The following is a 24,036-nucleotide window of genomic DNA, read 5'->3' on the forward strand; positions in this document are numbered from 1 at the left end:
CCGTGCGACGGTGTTTGAGAATCACGGGACTTCCGGCAGCCGAGGCTGGTCTGGAGACCCGACTCCTGCGATGTAATTCTGCACGAGGGGCACCTTCCTCCGCTGTCACCCAAGTTCCCTGCGCGCCTCCTCCTCCGCCCCAAGGTGCGGAGCTGGCGTTGCCAGCGGGGCTGAGGCTGCGAGTGTCCAGGGAGAAGGCAGGTCTGACTGCTCTGCCCGCGGGAAGTGGGAGCGGTCCCTGCCCAGCGGGAGACGCCAGGGAGCGAGCCGGGCACGCCTCCACCCTCCCCGCCCGCCCGCCCGCCCGCCCGCCCGCGAGGTCGCTGCGCCCCGCGCGCTCCCAAGGCGCCGGCAGTTCCTGGTCCGCAGGGCCCGCTCCCGCCGCCGACCCACGGGGGAGGAGCCGCCCCGCCGCGGGATCCGAGTGCGCTCGGGACTGGGCTGCCCGGCCCGCCCGCCCGCGGGTCCCCACCGAGCCCCTCGCGGGCGCCCAGGAGCCAGGCCGTGCGCGGCGGGATGGATGCGGCCTCGCGGGCTCCGGGCGGGGTCCCGCCGCCGGTCCGGCTGCTGCTGCTGCTGCTGCCCGCCCTGTGCGCCTCCGCCCCGGAGCCCCCGGCCGCGGCCCGGCGCAGCCTGCACCCGCCCTACTTCAACCTGGCGGGGGCGGCGCGGATCTGGGCCACCGCCACCTGCGGGGAGCCGGAGCCCGGGGGCGCGCGGCCGCGGCCCGAGCTCTACTGCAAGCTGGTCGGGGGGCCCACCGCCCCGGGCAGGGGCCACCCCATCCAGGTGAGGCCGGGTGAGGGCGAGGGCGGCGGGGCGCCGGAGCGGGCTCTGTCCCGCGCGGGTCAGCCACGAGGGGCGAAGGCTTGGGGTCCTGTCCCCGGGCGCCCGTGACCGCAGGCGAGGGAAGGGCCCCCTCCCTGCGCGGCCGGCGACCCGGGCGGTGGGCGCGGTGTCCCTCGAGGGATCCCGGGGAGCGTCGGCCTGGCCAGCGCGGCCGAGGCGGGGGTGGGTCCAGCGCGGGGTGAAGCTGCCCCGGTTTGGGCGAGCCGAGGAGAAAGTCCGGAGCTGCGCCCCAGGGGTGCGGGGCGTGTGGTCCAGACTGACTCCGTGGGTCCGCCCCCCAGGCAGCTCGCGGCCAGGCCTGAGTCCCCTGCCTTCGCCCTGGATACCAGCGCATCTCCTTCAAGGCGCTTCCCCCCACTCCCCGCCCCCCTTTCCGAGGAGAAGGGCGCTTCTGAGCGAATTTTAAGACAGAAAGTTGGGGTCATATCAGTAGTTCCTCCGAGGTCAGCGGGGAGAGCGCGTCACCCCTGCCTGAGTGGCACCCTCCGGAGTCACTGAGACAAACGGACGCACAGGGCGCCCGGCCCCTGGGGCCGCAGGTGTGAACGATGGAGCGGGCGGTGCTGATCAGCACCTGGACGTGGGTCAGGTCCGTCCACGTGAGCCTCGTGGCAGCGCGGGAGCTGGGTCAGGGGCGGGTGGGGGGGGGGAGCTGGGTCAAGGGCGGGTGGGGGGGGCGCGAAGAGGTGGGTCAGGGGCGCGGGGAAAGGCTGGGTCAGGGCGGGGGGCGGGGGGCGGGGAGCTGGGTAAGGGGCGGGGGTGGGGGGTGGGAGGAGCGGGGGCGGGGGGCGGGGAGCTGGGGCAGGGGCAGGGGCGGGGAGCTGGGTAAGGGGCGGGGGTGGGGGGTGGGAGGAGCGGGGGCGGGGGGCGGGGAGCTGGGGCAGGGGCAGGGGCGGGGAGCTGGGTCAGGGGCGGGTGGGGGGTGGGGGGAGCTGGGTCAGGGGCGGGTGGGGGGGCGCGAAGAGGTGGGTCAGGGGCGGGGGGAAAGGCTGGGTCAGGGGCGGGGGGTGGGAGGAGCGGGGGCGGGGGGCAGGGGCGGGGAGCTGGGGCAGGGGCAGGGGCAGGGGTGGGGGGTGGGGGCAGCTGGGTCAGGGGCGGGGGACGAGGGGTGGGGGGGTGGGAGGAGCTGGGGCGGGGAGCTGGGGCAGGGGCAGGGGCAGGGGTGGGGGGTGGGGGCAGCTGGGTCAGGGGCGCAGGCTCAGAAACGCGCCCTGTCCTGACCCCCAGAGCCACTCACACTGACCAGAATCGCTCCCTTCGGCCGCTGAGGAAGAGGGACGTGGAGTAATGGGGAGCTTGTGTCCCAGAGAGAAAGATTGTCACTGAGCGATGTAGAAACTCTGTGGACCGGGCACGTGTATAAATGACAAGCTGTTGAACATGCGGTGCCAATACATGTCTGTTTGTTTATAAATTATATGCATGTATTACTTTATTATGTATTATGTGTCCTTAAAACATGCAGAAATAGACATTTAGAGGAAAAAGAACGAGGACGAAAATGCTTTTCATTTCATTGATTCAAAGGTCAAAATAATTTTGCTTTCTTTACATATTTGTGGTTGTGTATACCTATTTATACATATAAAAACATACAAAAGTCATCATAGGTGTAATGATTTTTGACAAGTTTAGTTGAGCATTTATGATACGATTCGAAGTTGTTTTATTTTAATACTCGACTTCAGTAATTGTCCCCGCTGAAAAGATACTGGAAAAATATGTAGATTCAAATGGAAGAACTGCATCGACCGAGCTCCAGAACCAACTCGGTGACTTACGAAGTCCGATGCACAATGAAAATGGGGAGTCCCTGGGTGAAAATTATTCGGGATTTCCAGGTGGTGACAGAGAGCACTGACGTGAGCGGCAGGACTTTCTGAGAGTGGGTCCCCGTGTGGCTGCCCAGGCCTCGGCTGCCTGAGCTCACTGCATCCTGGTTCTCATATTTCTGCCCATCCTTCAGTTATTCTGAAATGTTGTAAAGCAGAAACACGCCAGAAAATGCCTGCTTCTCAAGGAAGGTGTTGTGTTTTACTGTTTCAAACAATAGGTTCGAAACGCATTGCACGTCCTCTTTCGGAAAATAGGAGACACTGACAAATTTCTGTTTCCCTGTTTTCAAAATGTGCAACTACGGGGAGCTTTTAAAGCAACGGCTCCGTGCTTCTGTAACAAAAACAAACGAACCATTTCCAAGTATCTATTTTTCAAAGCTGCTCTTCCCAAGGCATGCATCTCCCCTTCTTTTCGTCACTACAGATGGGGTTTACTCACCCCGCGTCCTTCGTGGCTGGTGTCTGATACTGGCCTTGGCTTTTCAAATCATTGCTGATCAAATTGTGACTTGTTTCTGTTAATCTGCTCCCCGGTGCTTCTCCTTACTGATTTACTTATTTTAGTGAACTTTATTGTTGATAGTATTACAGACATCTCCTCTTTTCCCTCCTTTACCCCATCCTCCCCGCTCCCACCCCCACCCCCAGGTCCTCACCACCCTATTGCCCGTGCCCATGGCTCTGCCTGTAACCCTGTAAGCTCTTTGGTTTATCTCTTCTCGTCCCCGACCCCACGTTGAGGTGTGTCTGTCTGGTCCACGCCTCCCTGATTCGGGTCTTATTTGGTTGGTCGATTCATTCTGCTCATTAGATTCCTCAAATACGTGCAGTCATGTGATACTTGTCTTTCTCTGCCTGGCTTATGTCACTTGGCATGACATTTTCCAGGTCCCTCTGTGCTGTCCCAAAGATCCCTCTTTTTTTTTTTTTTTTTTTTTTTTTACAGCTGCATAGTATTCCTTGTGTAAGTGTCCCACAGCCCACTTGTCTGCTGATGGGCATTCGGGCTGTTTCCAAATCTTAGCTATTGTAAATAGCGCTGCTATGAACATAGGGGTGCATACATTCTTTCTGATTGGAGTTTTTTTTAAAAAATATATTTTATTGATTTTTTACAGAGAGGAAGGGAGAGGGATAGAGAGATAGAAACATCGATGAGAGAGAAACATCGATCAGCTGCCTCCTGCACACCCCCTACTGGGGATGTGCCCACAACCAAGGAACATGCCCTTGACCGGAATCGAACCTGGGACCCTTGAGTCTGTAGGCCGACGCTCTATGCACTGAGCCAAACCGGTTAGGGCTCTGATTGGAGTTTTAAGCTTTTTAGGATATATTCCCAGAAGTGGGATCGCTGCATCAAACAGAAGTTCCATTTTCAGTTTTTTGAGGAAACTCCATACTGTTCTCCACAGTGGCTGCACCAGTCTACATTCCCACCAGCAGTGCACGAGGGTTCCCTTTTCTCCATATCCTCGCCAGCACTTGTCGTTTGTTGGGTTTTTTTTTGTTTTGTTTTTTTTTTAAATATATTTTATTGATATTTCACAGAAAGGAAGGGAGAGGGATAGAAAGCTAGAAACATCGATGAGAGAGAAACATCGATCAGCTGCCTCCTGCACACCTCCCACTGAGGATGTGCCCGCAACCAAGGTACATGCCCTTGACCGGAATCGAACCCGGGACCTTTCAGTCCGCAGGCCGACGCTCTATCCACTGAGCCAAACCGGTTTCGGCTGTTGGTTTTTTTGATGATAGACTTTCTGACAGGTGTGAGGTGGTATCTCATTGTGGTTTTAATATACATCTCTCTGATGATTAGTGACTTTGAGCACTTTTTCATATGTCTCTTGGCATCTGGATGTCCTCTTTGGAGAAATGTCTATTCAGGTCTTCTGCCCATTTTTTCAATTGGATAGTTGGCTTCCTTTTGTTGAGTTGTATGAGTATATACTTTGGATATTAACCCCTTATCAGATGTATCCTTGGCAAATATGTTCTCCCATGCAGTGGGCTCTATTCTCATTTTGACGGTGGTTTCTTTTGCTGTGCAGAAGCCTTTTATTTTGATGTAGTCCCACTTGTTTATTTTATCCTTACTTTCCTTTGCCTTAGGACAGTGGTCGGCAAACTCATTAGGTAACAGAGCCGCCATTTGCCGACCACTGCCTTAGGAGATGTAGCCACAAACATACTGCTCTAAGAGATGTCTGAGATTTTATTGCATATGCTCTCCTCTAAGATTTTTATGGTGTCACTGGAGGCCTGGTGCACGAATTCATGCATGGGTGGGGTCCCCCAGCCTGGCTGAAACCCAGCAGTCCAACATCCCCCTGAGGGGTGTGGCAGTGCTGAAGTGGCCGGTGGCCTGGGAGGAGCCCCAGCCGGGGCCGGGCACAGCTCCTTGCTGCTCATCCCGGCCCCGCTGCACCTGCCACTCCCAATGCTGCAGCTGCGCTTGGCGGTGGTGAGCCCGACTTCTGGCTGAGCGGTGCTCCCCCTGTGGGAGCACACGACCACCAGGGGACAGCTCCTGCGTTGAGTGTCTGCCCCCTGGGGGTCAGTGCACATCATAGCGACCGGTTCTGGTCATTCCGGTCAGTCATAACGGTCGCTTAGGCTTTTATGTGTATAGATGCCTTACATTTAAGCCTTTTATCCATTTTGAGTTTATCTTGTATTTGGTGTTAGTTGGTGGTCTAGTTTCTGTTTGCATGTCTATCTAGTTTTCCCAGCACCATTTGTTGAAGAGACTGTCTACTCCATTGTATTTCTTGCCTCTTTGTCAAATATTAACACACTAGAGGCCCGGTGCACGAATCCGTGCACGGGTGGGGTCCCTTGGCCTGGCTGGCCATGTGGGCCGACTGGGGCTGTGGGAGCGCACTGACCACCAGGGTGAAGCTCCTGCATGGAGTGCCTGCCCCCTAGTGATCAGTGCGCATCATAGCGACCAGCCGACCACTCCTTGGTCACTTAGGCTTTTATATATGTAGATTGTGAACCAGTGGTTCCATTGTTAGCTTTACCTGGTGGCCAGGTAAGTTTCTATTGAACGAGTACAAAGAATGTTGTACATGAATGTTAAAGGCACGCTTTGAAATTAAATACCCACTGCATTTTGAAGTTATTTGTTACATGTTCTTACAAGCTAATATCTTTTTAAAGTATGATACTTTGTAAAACACTGTGTATTCTCGTGATCCATCCACAATGTGTTAATTGACCGTAATGGTGTGGGTCGATTTCTGGGGTCTCTGTTCTGACCCATCGGTCTATAGGCCTGTTCCTGTGCCAGTCCAGGCTGTTTTGGTTACAATGGCTTTGTAGTGTAGTTTGATATCCGATGTTGTGATCCCTCCTACTTCGTTCTTCTTTCTCAAGATTGCTGCAGCTATTCAGGGTCTCTTATGGTTCCACATACATTTTTGAAGTATTTGTTCTAGCTCTGTGAAGTATACCTTGGTATTTTAATAGAGATTGCATTGAATCTATAGATTGCTTTGGGTAGTATAAACATTTTAATGATGTTAATTCTTCCAATCCATGAACATGGTATATGTTTCCATTTGTTTGTGTCTTCCTCTATTTCTTTTTTTCAATGTCCTATAGTTTTCCAAGTACAGGTCTTTTACCTTCATGGTTAAGTTTATTCCTAGGTATCTTATTTTTTTGTTGCAATGGTAAATGGGATTGCTTTTTTAGTTTCTCTTATTTTTTTAACTATTTTTTTTACAATATACAAACTAAATCTATTACCAGATTGTAGATACAAAATAATTAGTCATTTACATGCAATAAACATTAATATTTTAAGAAAAACAATTTTAAATATAATGGGACTGTGGGAGGTTGGCTCCAGAGCGTGTCCAGCCTGTGTCGCCCAGTCCCGCCCCACTGACCACCTTCTAATTAATTTCCTTTCAATGTGCACAAATCCATGCACAGGGGCACTAGTTTATTATATTTAAAATCTTTTTTTTCTTAAAATATTAATGTTTATTGCATGTAACATTATCATATTTAAAATCATTTTTCTTGAAATATTAGAGAAACTATTTCCTCTAAAAATTAAAAATAGTTTCTCTTTCTGAGAGTTCATTATTGGTGTATAAAAAATGCCATCGATTTCTGGATGTTGATTTTGTATCCTGCTCCCTTGCCGAATTCATTTAAGTCTAGTAGTGTCCCAGTGGAGTCTTTAGGGTTTTCTATGTACAATATCATGTCATCTGCAAATAATGACAGTTTTACTTCTTCCTTTCCAATTTGGATACCTTTTAGCTCTTCTTTTTGTCTGATCGCTGTGGCTAGCTCTTCCAGTACTGTGTTGAATAAGACTGGTGAAAGCGGACATCCCTGTCTTGTACCTGTTCTTAGGGGAAATGTTTTTAGTTTTTGCCCATTACTATTATGTTGGCTGTAGGTTTGTCATAATGGCCTTGATTATGTTGAAGTATTATCCCTCCACTCCCACTTTACTGAGAGTTGTTATCAAAAAAGGGTGCTGGATTTTGTCGAATTCTTTTTCTGCATCTATTGATATGATTCTGTGGTTTTTATTTTTCAATTTGTTTATGTGATGTGTCACATTTATTAATTTGTGGGTATTATACCAGCCTTGCATCCCTGGAATAAACCCCACTTGATCATGGTGTATGATCTCTAATATTTTGCTGGATCTGATTTGCTAATATTTTGTTGAGGATTTTAGCATCTCTATGTTCATCAGGGATGTTGGCCTGTAGTTTTCTTTCTTTGTAGTGTCTTTATCTGGTTTTGGGATTAGGATAATGCTGGCTTCATAGAAAGAGCTTGGAAGTATTCCTTCTGCTTGAATTTTTTGGAATAGTTTGAGTGCGTGTTAGTTCTTGGAATGTTTGGTAAAATTCCCCTATAAATTCATGTGGTCCAGGAATTTTGTTTGCTGGACGTTTTTAAGTGACTGCTTCAATTTCATTGGTTGTTATTGGCCTACTCAGGTTTTCTGATTCTTTCTGATTGAGTTTTGGAAGATTGTATGTTTCTAGGAATTTTCCACTTCAGCCAAGTTGTCCAGTTTGTTGGCATAGAGTTGTTCGTAGTATTTTCTTACAATCGTTTCTGTTTCTGTTGTGTCCGTTGTTATATCACCTCTTTCACTGACTGTGATGGTGTGGGTCAGTTTCTGGGGTCTCTGTCCTGACCCATTGGTCTGTATGCCTGTTCCTGTGCCCGTATGTATTTGGGTTCTCTCTCTGTTTCTTCATGAGTCTGGCTAGGCGTTCATCAATCTTGTTTATCTTTTCAAAAACCATCTCTTGGATTTACCGATCTTTTGTGCTGTTTTTAGTGTCTATGTCATTTATTTCTGCTCTGATCTTCCTTCCTCCCTTCCACTTCCTCTGGGCCTTTCTTGCTGTTCTCTTTCTAATTCATGTAATTGTCCGGTTAGTTTATTTTACTTTTTGTTGGTTCGGAGGTAGGCCTGTCGTGCTATGAACTTGCTCTTAGGACTGCTTTCACTGTGTCCCATAGGTGTTGGGTGGTTTTGTGTTCATTTTCATTTGTTTCCAGGACGTTTTTAATTTCTTGCTTGATTTCACTGTAACCCATTCATTGTTTAATAACATGCTATTGAACCTCCATGTATTTGAGTGTGTTTTTTAATTGTAGTTGATTTCTAACCTCATGCCATTGTGATCCGAGAAGATGCTTGGTATGATATCAATCTTCTTGAATTTGTATAAACTTGTTTTGTGCCCTAACACGTGTTCTGTCTTTGGGAATGTTCCATGTGAGCTTGAGAAGAATGTATGTTCTGTTGCTTTGGGGTGAAATGTCCTGTAAGTAGCGGTTAGAGCCATCTGATTTAGTGTGTCACTTAAGGCCCTGTTTCCTTGCTAACTTTTTGTCTGGAAGATCTATCCATTGATGTCAGTGGGGTGTTGAATTCCCCTAATATGACTGCATTGCTGTTAATCTCCCGTAAAATCCGTCAAGAGTTTTCTGTGTACATGGTGCTCCTATATTGGGTGCACATATGTTACAAGGGTTATATTTCCTTGTGGAATCATTCCATTTAGCATTATGAAGTGGCCTCCTTTGTCTCTCGTTATGGCCTTTGTTTGGAGTCTGTTTTGTCTGGTGTGAGTATTGCTACCCCCGCTTTGTTTCCCTTTCCGTTTGCGTGGAACATTTTTCCATCCCTTCACTCTCAGGCTGTGTGCATCTTTTGTTTTGAGGTGGGTCTCTTGCAGACAGCATATGCGTGGGTCATGTTTTCTTATCCATTCAGTCACCCTACATCTTTTGACTGGAGCATTTAATTCATTACATTTAAGATTATTATTGATAGGTATTTATTTATTCCCATTTTTATTTTCTTTGTGCCTATGATCCTCTCCTTTTCTTCTGGTTAAAGCAATCCCTGTAGCATTCCTTGCATTGCTGGTTTGGTGGTAATGTACTTTTTGTTTGTTTGTTTGTTTGGAAAGCTTTTTATTTCACTTTAAATTTTATTTTATCTTTTTATTTTATTTTTTTTAAATATATTTTTATTGATTTCAGAGAAGAAGGAAGAGGGAGAGGGAGATAGAAATATCCACGATCAGAGAGAACCATGGATCGGCTGCCTCCTGCACGTCCCCCACTGGGGATCAAGCCCACAACCCGGGCATGTGCCCTGACCAGAATTGAACCTGGGACCTTTCAGTTCGCAGGCTGATGCTCTATCCACTGAGCCAAACCGGCTAGGGCTATTTTATCTTTTTTAAAAAAATTTTTATTCATTTCAGATAGGAAAGGAGAGGGAGGGAGAGATAGAAATATCAATGACGAGAGAGAATCATTGATCTGCTGCCTCCTGCACGCCCCACACTGGGGTTCAAGCCTGCAACTCAGGCATGTGCCCTTGACTGGAATCAAACCCGGGACCCTTCAGTCCACAGGCCGACGCTCTATCCACTGAGCCAAACCAGCTAGGACTCACCTTAAATTTTAAATGACAGCCTCTCTGGATACAGTAGTCTTGGATTTAAGCCCTTGCTTTTCATTACTTCGAGTCCTTCATGCCACTCCCTTCTGGCCTGAAGTGCTCCTATTGAGAACTCAGTGGACGTTTTAAAGGGAACGCCTTGGTAGGTTTGTGGACTGGGTGAAGGTCCCTAAGCAATCTGTATGTTAAATACCAATAAAAGTGTATTTCTTATTTTTAAGTAAAATAAGTATAAAGAGATGTCAATCTTCCCTTCTTGCTCCACCGGAGTGTCTGGCACCCCAGCTTTGGAGAGAAGTAGTCTGATTTGGGGAGAGCAGCTGCCAGGAGAAGGAAGGAATCAAGGAGTTTTCACCGGCTCCTCTTCCCCAGGTTTGGGGAGAAGTAGTCTGATTTGGGGAGAGTAGCTGCCAGGAGAAGGAAGGAATCGGAGTTTTCACCGGCTCCTCTTCCCCAGGTTTGGGGAGAAGTAGTCTGATTTGGGGAGAGTAGCTGCCAGGAGAAGGAAGGAATCGGAGTTTTCACCGGCTCCTCTTCCCCAGCTTTGGGGAGAAGTAGTCTGATTTGGGGAGAGTAGCTGCCAGGAGAAGGAAGGAATCGGAGTTTTCACCCGGCTCCTCTTCCCCAGCTTTGCCCAGGAACGGGCCACCCCTCGTTTTCCCCAGCTGGTCCTTCTGTGGTGCTCACAGTTGGATAGTTCTGTTTTGAAGGCCCAGAAAAGCCACGTTTCCTGCTATTGACTGAGTTTCCAGAATAGGGCATTGACCTGGGTTCCCATCCTAGGCGGGGTGAGCAGGGCCGTGTTTCTAGGCCAGGGGGCAGCCTGCAGGAACAGAAGGGCCGCCTGGGATTGTCGTGTGCTTCCCTGCTCCCAGTGCTTTCCTGCCTCGTCCTGGAGCTCGGGAAGAGGCCCTGGTTGCTGGTGTGGCAGGTTCTCACGTCATGAGAAGCGTGTCAGAGACCAGAGGGGAAGCCGGGCCAGAGTCCAGGCTGTGAGATGCTGGCATGGCCCTGTGTGGGCAGCTGCTCGCGCGCACCTGCCTTTCAGAGACGCGAGGGGTGTGGGCGATGCGATGGATGGGGAGGGGAGCGGGACGATGATTTCTCAGCTGGTTGTGCCTGAATGTAGTGAGGGGCTGTTCCTGTGCAGCTCGACGTGGGAAACGGGCAGAGTTAAATAGTTCTATGTCTTGGAGCTTCCTAAAAATACATCTTGGAGACCAGCCAGGGGTTAGAATTTTAGGTCAGAAGGATTTTGAGAGAGAAAAAAAAAGTGAAAAATGAATAAAGTACCATCTTAGAATAAAACCCGAGTTTACGGTCCTGGTTCTGATACTTCAATGGTAGCACGTGTCAACAGGCAGCGTGCTTTCAAAGGCTGAGTGTTGTTTGTGGAGTGAAAAATATTCACTGCTTTCTCGGGACTTACTATTCATGACATAAGACTCTCTGTACCTGTGACTGCTCAGACCTTAAGTTTTGCTGTTCAATTGCTCTTTGATTCAGGGATTCTGACTCTCTGGTCACAGCTGTACCCCCAAAGCCAGGACAGAGCCTGGACATGTCGGTAGGTGCTCAGGAACACTGAGTGAGAGGATGGGGTGCAGGTGCGGGAACGGCTGTGAGGAGTGGAGGTGTGCCTAACGCACGGCATGCGCTTGGTTCAGGTTGGCACAAACACTAGACTCGCACGGAATGAAATGCACTATCAGCCAAACATAGGATCTCGATTTTGGCATTACAGTTCAACATCTTTTTAAAACATATTTTTATTGATTTCAGAGAGGAAGGGAGGGGAGAGAGAGAAACATCAATGATGAGAGAGAGTCACTGGTCGGCTGCCTCTTGCACTGGGGATCGAGCCTGCAACCTGGACATGTGCCCTGAGCGGAATTGAACCGTGACCTCCTGGTTCACAGGTCAACGCTCAACCACTGAACCACATCGGCCGGGCTCAACATCTCTTGTATGTTCCTTGGTTACACTTGGACATGGCTTAGGCATGTGTATCGACCTGGCAGTACTGACAGAGACGCAGCACACAGGAGCTGTGGCTGAGGGTCAGTGCTTGCCACCGATCAGCCCCGCTGTGTCTGTGTAACTGGGACGCGTGGCCGTAAACAGGGAACTCCGCTTCATGGAGGAGCAGTTTGCAGACTATCGTGAACCACAACCAGTTGTTAACTCCAACAGGCCTCTTCCTTCGAGAAAGGGATGTGGGAATCGTGGGCGAGGACCGGAAATCTAGGATTCTTACTATGCCCATTGATATATTTCTAACAATGATTTGTGACAGGAGTTATTTTGAGACTCCAAGCAAACGACTATAGCCATTTAAGGACGAATGACCCTTTAAGAACAGAAAGCGTTTCTAGTAGCTGTTCTGTGTTTGTGGACGTTAGCCAAGGTCCAGCAATGAGAGTTCAGGCACCAGTCACTGAAGACAGACATTCTCCTTTGAAAAGCCAAATCACGCTCCAGTGAAGAAGCTCGGGTCCTGGTTCCCGCCCGTGCAGACGGTCGTTGGTGCACTTCACCTCTTTCAGGCTCACTTCCTCGTCTTCAAGTTTTCAATGTAAACCCCAGAGTGCAATTCAGAAGGCTGAGCCAAGCCGGCGTGGTGGACCAGCCCCGGGCTCCCCCACTCCTGCTGCCTCCGTCCCAGTGCCTCTGTGATGTGTCTGAGTCACTTCTCTCTGCACCGAGGGGCGGGAGCCCCCCTGGGGGGTTGTTTTTACCCCCCACCCCTCAGTGCAGTGTCCTGCTCACGGCAGGCAGTTTGAAAAAGGTGAGTAAATGAATGAACGTTCAAACAATGAAAGAGAACTTAGGGCCCAGCCAGTGCAACCTGTGAGCCAGGAGGTCACGGTTCGATTCCCGGTCGGGGCACATACCTGGGTTGGGGGCTCGATCCCCAGTGGGGGGCGTGCAGGAGGCGGCCGATCAGTGATTCTCTCTCATCATTGATGTTTCTCTCTCTCTCTCTCTTTCTCTTTCTCTCTCTCCCCCCCCCCCTTCCTTTTTCTGAAATCAATAAAAACATTTTGAAAATTTAAAAGAAAGAGAGAATTTACGTTGGGTAGTAGTGCTATACAACCTCTAGTGTGTGGAACAAGGCAGTGTTTATATTGTGAATTCCGTTGTAAAGGATTACATGTGTGAGCGTTCAGTTAAGGAGAATCATCAGAAAAGTTGGCAACTCGGAGAGGCTGTTTTTCTCGTCCTTCTGAGCAAGTGTAGGTCGCTCCGTGGCCTCTGGGCGCACACGGGCTTGTCCTCCCGGGCCTCCATCCTTGGAACACAACTGTTCTCAGGTGTGTGTTTGCCATCCTGCCCCGTTCATCTGGCCCCTTTACGACGTGCTGTTTTCCATGTGCCCGGCCTAACGTTAGCCGTAACAGTTCCGAGCGTGGCCCCTGGCCCTGGTTACCTTTCCGCTTCTCATCTCTGTCTGGCGTAGCGTCTGGTGGGGAATCTGATCGGCACCGGTTTGCTGCGTGGATGGATGAAGAACTGCACGCAGAGCCTGCTTGCTCTCTGTGTCTTCCTCGTCGCTGACTTCCGTCAGTGTTGGGCCTCAGGTGCAGTGTTGGGTTATGGATTATGCGTGACCCTCTTTATGGCACGCTTTCGTCATTGGTCCTTGCGTGGTCTGCTTTAATATACATGCAGGTGGATGGATGTACAGCAGTGTAACAAGCACTCATGAACTCGCTGCCAGAGCCACACCAGGGCCTGGATAATAACTTATGGCGGACCATATGGCTGCCCAACTCCCATCTCGGTTTCCCGTAACCTGGGGTAACCATCATCCTGAATCCTTGGTTAATTTTTCCTTTGCTTTACTTTTTATAACGTTTTTATTACATCTTTATATATCCCAAAAAAGTAAGTGCTCTTAACTTTATAAAAAGTATATAGCATGCTTTTTAAACTCATGTTTAATGCTAACACTCACCCATGGTGTCCATGCTGTTGTGTGGATTCACTTATTCACTATTCTTCATACACTCACTCATTGTGTGAATACGCTACTGTTGATGTCGTCACATTCCTGTGGCTGGAAAATTAGGTTAGTCCCAGGATTTTGCGCTTGTGAACAGGACTGCTGTGAATATTCATGAACATGATGCCATCAGATTTGTGCAAGAGTTTCTTTTTGGGTTATGAGCTTGAGAGTAGAATTTCTGGGTCATAGGAAATGTGAATTTTTTACATTAGGAGGTAATGCCAAAACATTTTCCAAAGTCTTTATACCAATTCATGCTCCTACCACATCCTTTCCAATACTTGTTATTCGCAAACTTAAAATCTGATCCTGTTGAACGGTGGAAAACAGGACAGCGCTGTGCTCTCCCTGATCACTAAAGATGGTGATTGTGAACGTTTCTTCAAATGCTTATTTCATATATTTTTTAAAAATTAAAATTAGCTTTATTGTTGAAAGTGTTACAGATGTCCCCTTTTTTTCCCCACCGACCCCCCTCCACCCTGAGCCCACTCCCTCTCCCCTCCCCCCCAGCCTTCACCACACTATGTCTGTGTCCATGGTCGTGCATATGTGCATACAAGTTACCTGGCTGGTCTCTCTTCAGATGCTTATTGCCATCTATTTCCTTTTCTGTAACATGCCTCTTCCTACTTTTGCCCATTTTTCTGTTGAACTGTTTATACTTCTCTTATTGATTTGCAGGAGTTTGGGGTATATTTCTTAAATATGTACATACTTTTAGTCCTGACCCGGGGATATGTCTATTGATTTTAGAGGGAAGGAGAGAGAGAAACATCGATGTGAGAGCAACATCAGTCAGCTGCCTCCTGTACGTGCCCCGACTGGGGATTGAACCCCTAACCTAGGTATGTGACTAGGAATTGAACCTGCCACCTTCTTGGTGTACAGGACGGTGCTCTAATTGATGCTCCAATCAACCGAGCCACCTGGCCGGGTGGGACATATTTCTGATGAGAATTCTTTATTGATTTTATGTTCTTCGTTTATGGATTCTTGTATAACAAACCACCCCAAATTCAGTGGCTTTGAACAATGACAAGTTATTATTTTTTTTCTTCCCACAAGTCTGTGGGTTGACTGGGCTCAGCTGGGTGGTTCTTCTGTTTCATGCAGTTCAGTTGGGGTGACAGTTGCTTTCAGCTGCTGGCTGGGATGGTCTAGCTGGGCTGGAAGGCTTCATGAACACATCACACGTGCTCTACCACATGGCCTCTCCGTGTGGCGACCGTGGGCTTCGTCACGGCGTGGTAACGGGCAGTTGAACTTCTTATCTGGAGGCTGGCTTCCAAGAGGAAGGAAGCAGAGCCTGCCAGTCCTCTCAGGCTTGTGCTGGGAAGTCCAGAGCGATGCCTTTGCTGCAACATAGCAAACAGGAAAGTCCATCTGGATTCAGGGGAGAGAAGAGCTCCCCCTCCTGGTGGTGAAGTGGCCGGCACCTGGGGAGAAGGACTGCGGGCAGCGTCACTGGACACTGTCTGCCGCTGTGTATTCTTTTAACATTTATATTTTTATTGACCTCAGAGAGGAAGGGAGAGAGAGAGAGAGAGAGAGAGAAACATCGATGTTGAGAGAGAACCACTGATCGGCTGCCTCCTGCACGCCCCACACTGGGGATCGATCCCACAACCCGGGCCTGTGCCCTGACCGGGAATCGAACTGGGACCTCCTGGTTCAGAGGTCAACCACTGAGCCACACCGGCCGGGCTTTCTTTCTTTTAGGTGTCTTTGATGAACCAATATTCTTAATTTTAACATAGTCAATATTTTAATTTAATATTATCTTCTTTTATATAATGCTTTCTGAATCTTGTTTAAGAAAACTTTCCTTACTCCAAGTTCACCTTTATTTTTTAATAAGAGACTTTAAAGTTTGATTTCTGACATTTAAGTTCTTAATTTATTTGAAGTTGATTTTTATTTGTGGGTTGAATAGGAACCTGAATTCATTCTTTTTCATTTCTATATATTAGTCCCCCCTTTTCCTACTGGCCCCCAGCCCCTAGTTGTTTACTAGGATTCGGAGTCGCACGGGCCTGTTGTTGGCCCCTCTCCTCTGTCCCCTGGTCTGTGTGTCTCCTGTTAATTGTGAAAGCTTCAGAATAAGCCCTCATACCTTGAAGGGCACCTTCCTCCTCGCTGATCATCTTCGGCAATACCCAGGGTTTTCTTGGCTCTTTGCTGTTTCATATAAATTTTAGAATTACCTTGTTGTGTTCCAAGATAATCCCTATTGACATTTTTTGGGGGGACTGTGTTGACTTTATAGATAAATTTGGGTAAGAATTGACAAGTTTTTGAAATTATCTTCCTATTCCAGAAAATTATATCTCTCCCTTAATGTATTTAGATTTTTCCTAATAAAGTTTACAATTTTCTTACAGTGTATTGTTACAATTGCTCTATTTTATTATTAGTTAACTAGAGGCCCGATGCACAAAATTCATGTATGGGTAGGGTCCCTAGGTCTGGCTGGTGATCAGGGCCTATCTGTGGGGTGACCGGCAGGGCGATCAGGGGGCCCCCACTGGCACCCACCTTGGCTGGGCTGGGGGCCTGTGGGCTGGGGGCAGCTCCTGCGTTGAGCGTCTGCCCCCTGGTGGTCAGTGCACATCATAGCAACTGGTCATTCCACCAGTCGTTCCATAGTTCGGTCAGTTTGCATGTTAGGCATCTATTATACGGGATGTTGTCAGCCGCTTACTGTGCCTAATTTATGAATTAAACTTTATCCCAGGACGTCTAGGAGGCGACAGAGCAGGTTCAGTGCTGTGTTTCAGGCCTCCACTGGAGGTCTGGGAGTGTGTCCCTCACCGATAAGGGGGGACGGTTGTACTTAACAGCTCCACTGAGACTGTGCCCAGGGCCTGACACAGAACTGGCACAAAGGAGGGCATGAACAGTAAAAGGGTTTGCTGGAGGAAAAGGTCTTGCATCCCAAGTACAACAGGCTCTTCTTGCGTGTCAGATGGGACAGGAAGCACAGGCTGTGGAAGACGGAAGCTAAGCAGAGTCTGTACCTGAGACACTCGACACAGGTGCACAGGGCGGGGCGGAGAGTGAAGGGAAGGAGGAAGCCTTGCTGCTTCCTCAGAATGCACCGCGATGACGTCACAGCGGGCATCTCTACGCCATGCCAAGCCGTCTTCACAGGCTGTCTTTAGAGCATCGCCAAGGCCGTGACTTGCACATAAGAACGAGCTGTTTTCGTTGGTCTTGTCCTTTTCCAGGGGCAGTTCTGCGACTACTGCAACTCCGCGGACCCCAGGAAAGCCCATCCCGTCACCCACGCCATCGACGGGTCGGAGCGCTGGTGGCAGAGCCCGCCCCTCTCCTCAGGCACGCGGTACAACCAGGTCAACGTCACCTTGGACCTGGGGCAGGTGAGCCACACCCCAGCTGGAACGGGACTTGCGGTTAGAAGGACAGTACAGCTCACGGGCGGCTTTGTTCCCTTTGGGGAAAAGGAAGCGCTCAGTGCAGAGAGGACAGAGGGAGCACTGGTTTCTGGGGGACTGGAGCTTCCAGATGCCCTCTGCGCCCCCGCCCCGCACCCCCAAATCTCTGACTCGTTCTGGAATGAGGGCAGCCTGCTAGAGATCTTTAAAGGCCAGCAGAATCACAAAAATGCACAGTGAATGGACATTTATGTTTTTAAAGAGCCTATTTTATTCCTTAGCTCATTTTGAAAACTATTTTATGTTCCTTCCCTTGTGAAACTTTTGTGCGTTTAGGCAGATTTTGGCTTTAAGTCGTGGCAGTTCTCCCAGTCTATTAATGGCAAGCATGTGTAAGGAAAGACTGGGTTTCTTCACAGCGTCCCGGGGTCTGTTAATATCGCGGTGGGGAGTCCTCACCCGGCGCCCCCTCCTCTGCCCGCTGTACCCCAGGGTGTCCCCCCGCGCCCCCCTCCTCTGCCCGCTGTACCCCAGGGTGTCCCCCCCGCACCCCCTCCTCTGCCCGCTGTACCCCAGGGCGTCCCCCCCGCACCCCCTCCTCTGCCCGCTGTACCCCAGGGCGTCCCCCGACCCGCACCCCTTCTTCTGCCCTCTGTACCCCGGGCGTCCACTGGGCCCTCAGGCCTCTGCCCCTCCCACACCCAGTGACCCTGGAGCCCCTCCACATCACCCAACTCCTTCTTTCTTCCTTTCTTCCCGATGCCTCCTCTCCCGCTTCCCATTTCCATGATTCTCCCCACCTTTGCCTTTCACCTTCCATCCTTCCCCTGCATTCCTTCCTTTAGGGAAAACAAAAACCAAATCAAACCACCACTCCTCTGTGGTCTCTGCCAGCCTCCTGGAGGGGTGTCCCTGGCCCCCCGCCAGCCCAGGGCCACAGCTGGTACAGCGGTTGGGAGTGTCGGGCTCCTGCCCGCTACAGCTGTGCCCCGGGCCTGGCCCCGGGGGCCTTGTATGGGGCAGAGCAGGCTCCTCTCCCCAGGACTCCGGCGTCTCTCCCCGTAGGCCTGAAGCACCTGATGGAGGAGACTGTTTACCTTCAGCGTTTCTCAGCATCACGGAATAACTGGAGGGAATGCGGGTCCTGCGCCTGCCTCTCACAGGCCTCTAGCTGACTCGCTGGCCCTCGCACACCTGTCACCACCTGTCATGAGCATGCAGAGTCCCAGGCCTCCCTGGAGGCGGAGGCGCAGGCCAGGGCCAGGGAGCCGGGAGCCAGGAGCTGGACGCTCTCTCGGCTTCAAGGCCTGAATTGCCCCGCAGCAGGAGTTCGGGCTGGTCCCTATCAGAGGTCCAGGTGGGCGGGGCGGTGGGCAGTCAGCCTGGGGCTGAGGGAGAGGGTGCAGGGCCTGGCCAGGTGAGGTGGAGTTCAGGAGGGCACAGCGGCCTTCTGAGTGGGGAGACCCGGCAGGGAGCTGGGCACAGGGCGGCTGTTTTGCAAATTCCTGTGTTTCAGGCGAGGGCATCGCCCAGCGCCGCTCAGGCCTGGGCAGGGCTGGACCTGGAAGGGCCTGGTATTCAGGCAGGTGGGGCAGCCCCGGCTTGTCCCGTTAGGATAGGTGTCTGTGACGTTCACTCAGCCCCTGTGTAAACTCTCTGCTTGCTTCCTCCCCTAAGCCAGCCAGCCCCTCAGTGCTGGACACTTCCTGCCTCCTCCCTCCTTCCTCCCTCATCAGTGATGAGAGAGAATCACTGACCGGCTGCCTCCTGCACGCCCCACACTGGGGATCGAGCCTGCAACCCGGGCATGTGCCCTGACCGGGAATCGAACCGTGACCTCCTGGTTCATAGGTCGACGCTCAACCACTGAGCCACGCCAGCCGGGCGAAAGGCACATAATTTTAAATCATCAAGTAGAAGAGAATAGCTCCACACTGTGGGCGTCACACGCGTGAGCGGCTGTGAACCACCTTGGACCCCATCACGCCTCGCAGCGACCCGTTGAGTCAGCAGGTCTCAGAGATGGGCTGTGGAGCTGGGTCACTCGGCGTGAACCGGCTGCAGGTTCCACGCCGCGGAGACGATCCAGAAGGCAGGCAGGCTGTGCAGATGGACTCAGGAAAACGGAAGGCAGCCCCGAGGTCCAGGGCACAGGCGGACGGGGGAGGGGATGTGTGGAGGGGAACGCCCTGTCCGATCGGTGCTGGACGCTGAGTAGACCCATCAGTGGACGTCTTCACGTGGGCCCGGGGCAGGCTCTCGAACAAGCAAAGCAGCGCACGTGGGGTCTCCGCCCGCTGCTGGGTTTGGGTTGTTTGCTGTGCCGCTTCCATGGGATCACATGTTCCCGCAGAGCGTGACAGAGCCAAACCAGGAGCGTGGCCTCCTGAGCCTCTGTGTTCTTCATGGGTTTGGATGGTCAGAGCAGAAAGGCACCTTGGGGAGCCATTGCGTCAAATAGCCCCTGAGACGTGTCACAGCACGGCTGTCCCTCTGGCTGCTGGGACGGGCACTTTACAGATTTGGAGATAATGGTGCCTGGAGCTTTCTGACGTTGTATGTCCTCCCCATGATGAAAGAGGTCACGTGTGCAGGACCCACCAGGCCTGTGCAGAGCTGGTGGTCGGTGAGGAGATGACGGAGGCTCAGGATTCTTCACCTGAAGACGAGGACACGCTACCTTCTCCGGTCACACTCTTCTTCCTCCTCCTCCTCATTCCTGTGAGGCCTGATGCAAGCATGCCTGGGAGGGGCTTAGCATAGCACCCAGCACGCAGCATGATGACATCATAGGCCATTAAATAAATAGGGTTTTTTGAGGGAATCATTACATTTCTCTGAATGACGGGCTTTAAGATGCTGTGGGCCCTAGCCGGTTTGGCTCAGTGGATAGAGCATTGGCCTACAGACTGAAGGGTCCCAGGTTTGATTCCGGTCAAGGGCACAAGCCTGGGTTGCGGGCTCGATCTCCAATAGGGGGCGTGCAGGAGGCAGCCGATCCATGACTCTCTCTCATCATTGATGTTTCTCTCTCTCCCTCTCCCTTCCTCTCTGAAATCAATTAAAAAAAGGGAAAAAAATATGCTGGGTGGGCTGGTTGGAATTCAAGGGTGTAAAGATTAAGGTGTGACAAAGGCTAATGTGCAGATTTGAAAAGTGGTCACTTTGGTTTGGACTTGATACGCTTGAGAAACTGCACCAGGCATGGTGTCCAGGAGGCAGGCGGGACGGGGCTGTGGTCTGGGAGAGGTGTGGCTGCAGGAGCTGCCGTGGAAACCAGCCTCCCGTAGAGACGGTCCAGGTTGTGCACAGACCGGGCGACTGGAGTAACTGTATCTCCTTTGCTCTCTCAGCTCTTCCATGTGGCCTATGTTTTAATCAAATTTGCCAATTCTCCTCGCCCTGACCTCTGGGTCTTGGAGAGATCGGTGGACTTTGGGACTACCTACGCACCTTGGCAATATTTTGCTCGTAAGTAATCTTGCCTACAGGCTTCAGTTATCTGCACAGAGTTAGACCTTGGATGTCACTATAAAACTCGTCTCTCCATCGGCTAGTCGAGGCTTGGTCAGTTTTAACGTTCGAGGTTACCCCCCAACAGCCCTATCTCTCCAGCAGTGCGCATTCGTCACAAGAACACGCAGAACTGTGGCCGAAATGCCCTTTATGGTAACAGTTCCTGCCCCTGTTTAGGGAGAAGCAGTCGTCTTCCTTTTACGCAGAATTAGGAACCCAGGTTCGCCATTAGGGACCCCGCCTTTCACCTAACTCACCTTGACCCTGTCGTCTTCGCTCACGAAGCGTGTCAGTGTGACGCGCCCTCTGATGAATCGAGCTGGACAGGAATGTCACTTCAAAGGCCTTGGGGTTTCCGTGGATGCTCCTTAGCGGGTAGACGTGTCAGTAAGGAGTGAGGACTTGGAACCGCCTCTCCAAACATGGCTTTTAAAGGTCAAGTGGCCTGAAATGGCTCGCTATCTTCTTTCATGACCTGAAAACGTCAGTCTGAGCTTTTGTCTAAAAATGTTCAATGCTTGTCTGTTCTTTCCCATTCATGTATTTTCTTAAGGGAACGTAAGATTTCTTCAGAGAGTTACGCGAGGGGATGATACTTTATTTGCCAGTATTGAAATGTTTCCTCTCTAGATTCTAAAGCAGACTGTTGGCAACAATTCGGGCGGGCGGCCAACACGGCCATCACCCGGGACGATGACGTGGTCTGCACCACGGACTACTCGCGGATCGTGCCCCTGGAAAATGGCGAGGTAAGTGGATCTGGGAGGCCTGAAGGATGAGACCAGAAACGACGTGAGGACATCAAATTCTTCATGATGGTGAAAATGCTCTTTCAAGGAGCTCCAACACAGACCACGATGGGAACCAGTACTTGGGACTAACTGGTACAAGGATCACATCGAAAATGTGATCAACGATTCTCTCTCATCATCGACAAGCTGGATGGGAACTTCTTTTTATTATTATTATTTTATTACTGAGGTATAGTTGACATCCGAAATTCTCTTTGAGGTCTGTAATTCTCCTCTGGAAGTCAGCATTTCAAATTCAAGACCCGTAGGTCTCGAACCCTCTATTCTGTTTTGCTTTTCTTTTTCATTCATTTATTTTTTCTCTCTTTTGGAACCCTCTGTTCTGGAGGGATATTTAGAAAATGGGTTGCTGGTGATTGAGGTGAAGTCCCGCCCGCTGCTTCCCAGACACGTTATCCCAGGAGGGAGAGGGAGGAGAGGGGAGGGCGGCATGCATCCCCAGCCCCTCGGGCAGGTGGGCACCCTCTGCGGGCGGAAAGGACTGCTGTCCTTGGGAGCTGCGTTTGCCCTGTGCGGGCCGCCACGCTGTTGTTGGAGGGGACGGGAAACGGAGGTGGGGAATCAGACGAATCCCAGGGAAATCCGGCCATCGGAGCTTGAAGTGAGTTTCAGATACACTTCTTCAAGGGGTGCTGGTCTCCCCTCTTCAGGTGGACCGGTCTTCTGAGCAGCTCTAGCCTGTGTCTTGTCCTCAAGCCTGAAGATAAAACCCTGGTTTTGTAGATACCTTATCACCTTTACACCCAGAGACTTCCTCTTTCCTACCTCCTTCGATGTTTAGATTACTTGAGCTCTGTTTCTTCCATGCAGCTTGACAACCAGTGGTTTCCTTATGTTTGTGTACTTTAACATTATACTTTCAACACGTCACAGCCTTACAGCCCACAACTACACCGATAGAACAAAGGGTTTGGAAATGAGACGGTCACGCCTGAGAGCCCAGTTTTAAGGACAGATTGCCAGAATTCGAAGGAGGGGGGGCAACTAGCAATGATGCTTTTAGACATAAGACACAAGACCACCTACAAACATCTGCTGGCTCAAGGAGACCTAGTGCCTTTGGGCCTGTGAGTTATTTATAGTTACTTGCAGCTAAATTTTGATGAAAGGACTTTCCCTGTGTGTGTGTGTGCGTGTGCGTGTGTATGCACACGTGTGTGTGTGCACGTGTGTGGTTATTTTAGGTTGTGGTGTCCTTGATAAACGGTCGTCCAGGTGCAAGGAACTTCACTTTCTCCAACACGCTGCGGGCGTTCACCCAGGCAACAAACATCCGCTTGCGCTTTCTCCGAACCAACACTCTCCTGGGACACCTCATCTCCAAAGCACAGCGGGACCCCACCGTCACCCGGCGGGTGAGTCTCCTTCGAAGGGCCGACCGGCAGCATTTTTTAAGCTCTTTTTGTTTCTGCTTATCGAATTAGCTGTCTTGAACTCTTTCAAGTAATCTTTACAGCCAGGCACAGTGTAGGCGTAGACTTGCTCTTGTCTGGATTCCTAGATGTCACTTAGACACTTGGTTGTAGAGGAGAAATGATTACATTCGACGAAGAGGAAAGGCCAAGGACGACAGCTGGCCGGCGTCAGTCTGATTCTATAGCAGAGACCCCCCAGTCTCAGTGGCGTCACTAAAAGGGGCTTACATTCTGCTCACATGACCATCGAAAGTGCTCAGCAGGTGGGGTCAGCTCCACAGACTCAGGGAACCATGTTCCTTTTATTTAAAGGTGTAGCCACCCTGTAGGGCCCCAGAGTCCTCCTGGGATCCCCTGCACCTGGTCAGCAGATGCAGGAAGAGAGGGGGTGGGGAAGACCCCCAGGCTCCCAACCACACAGGTCACATGGTGTATGAGCATGAGCACCAGTGCTCCTCTGTGTGGGTGTCTGGCCTGAGCACCCCTCAGTCTAGTGTCAGGACAGCACCCCGTCTCCTGGGCACAGACACCCTGAGCTCCTGCCGCCCGCAGATCTCCTGCCAAGGCCCCCCATTGGCCAAACCCAACAGAAAGCCAGGGAGCAGGAGACACTGTTGCAACCCATAAAGGTCAGCCCAGGGCAAAGGGCAGGGTGAGAACGGTGGGGAGTGGGCGTGGCAGGGTGATGGGAGACGCCCAGCGCACCGGAGAGAGTTTGGCCTCGGAGGTAGGTGCATCAGGGAGCTGGGAAGGAAGAGAGGAAGGTGAGTTTGCTCCAGTCTTTAGCATGTTCCAGGAAGGCTGTATGTGGGTGTGGGGCGCGTGTTCTGCATGTCCTGTGCCATCAGCACTGGGAGCAGCCGTATGCGGGACCCGTCCTGGGTCCGAGGATGGAATCTGCAAGGGAGAGCTGGGCTCTCCGAGAAACTCTGGCCGGACTGCGTCTCCATTCCTCCGGCGTTTTGAAGCCCTGCTACGCATGGACCTGGCCACCCTTTACTTACTTGTTTGTGGGTGTGGTGTTTTGGGGTGGAGGGGTTCCAAGATTTGTACCCACATGTAAGCATATTTCACTTCGCTTAAGTGGATGAGTCTTCTCTATTAAGAAACATTGTTAAAGATTATGTTTTTATTGACTTTAGAGAGAGGACGGGGGAAAGAGAGAGAGAGATAGAAACATCAATGATGAGAGAGACTCACTGATCGGCTGCCTCCTGCACGCC

At 51.0% G+C, this 24,036-nt stretch overlaps 1 protein-coding gene across 1 annotated transcript in view; it reads left to right on the forward strand.

The window, feature by feature from the left end:
• Nucleotides 1-450: 450 nt before the first annotated feature.
• Nucleotides 451-24,036, forward strand: part of LAMA3 (laminin subunit alpha 3) — a 157,270-nt gene continuing 133,684 nt past the window's right edge. The window contains exons 1-5 of the mRNA XM_080686795.1: nt 451-789; nt 16,903-17,055; nt 20,424-20,541; nt 21,217-21,335; nt 22,583-22,753. Of these exons, the coding sequence (XP_080542921.1) occupies nt 517-789; nt 16,903-17,055; nt 20,424-20,541; nt 21,217-21,335; nt 22,583-22,753 (834 nt within the window). The 5' untranslated portion in view covers nt 451-516. The remainder of the gene's footprint in view (nt 790-16,902; nt 17,056-20,423; nt 20,542-21,216; nt 21,336-22,582; nt 22,754-24,036) is intronic.

This window comes from Plecotus auritus (genome assembly GCF_963455305.1).
Source record: "Plecotus auritus genome assembly, chromosome: 8".
NCBI lineage: Eukaryota > Metazoa > Chordata > Mammalia > Chiroptera > Vespertilionidae > Plecotus > Plecotus auritus.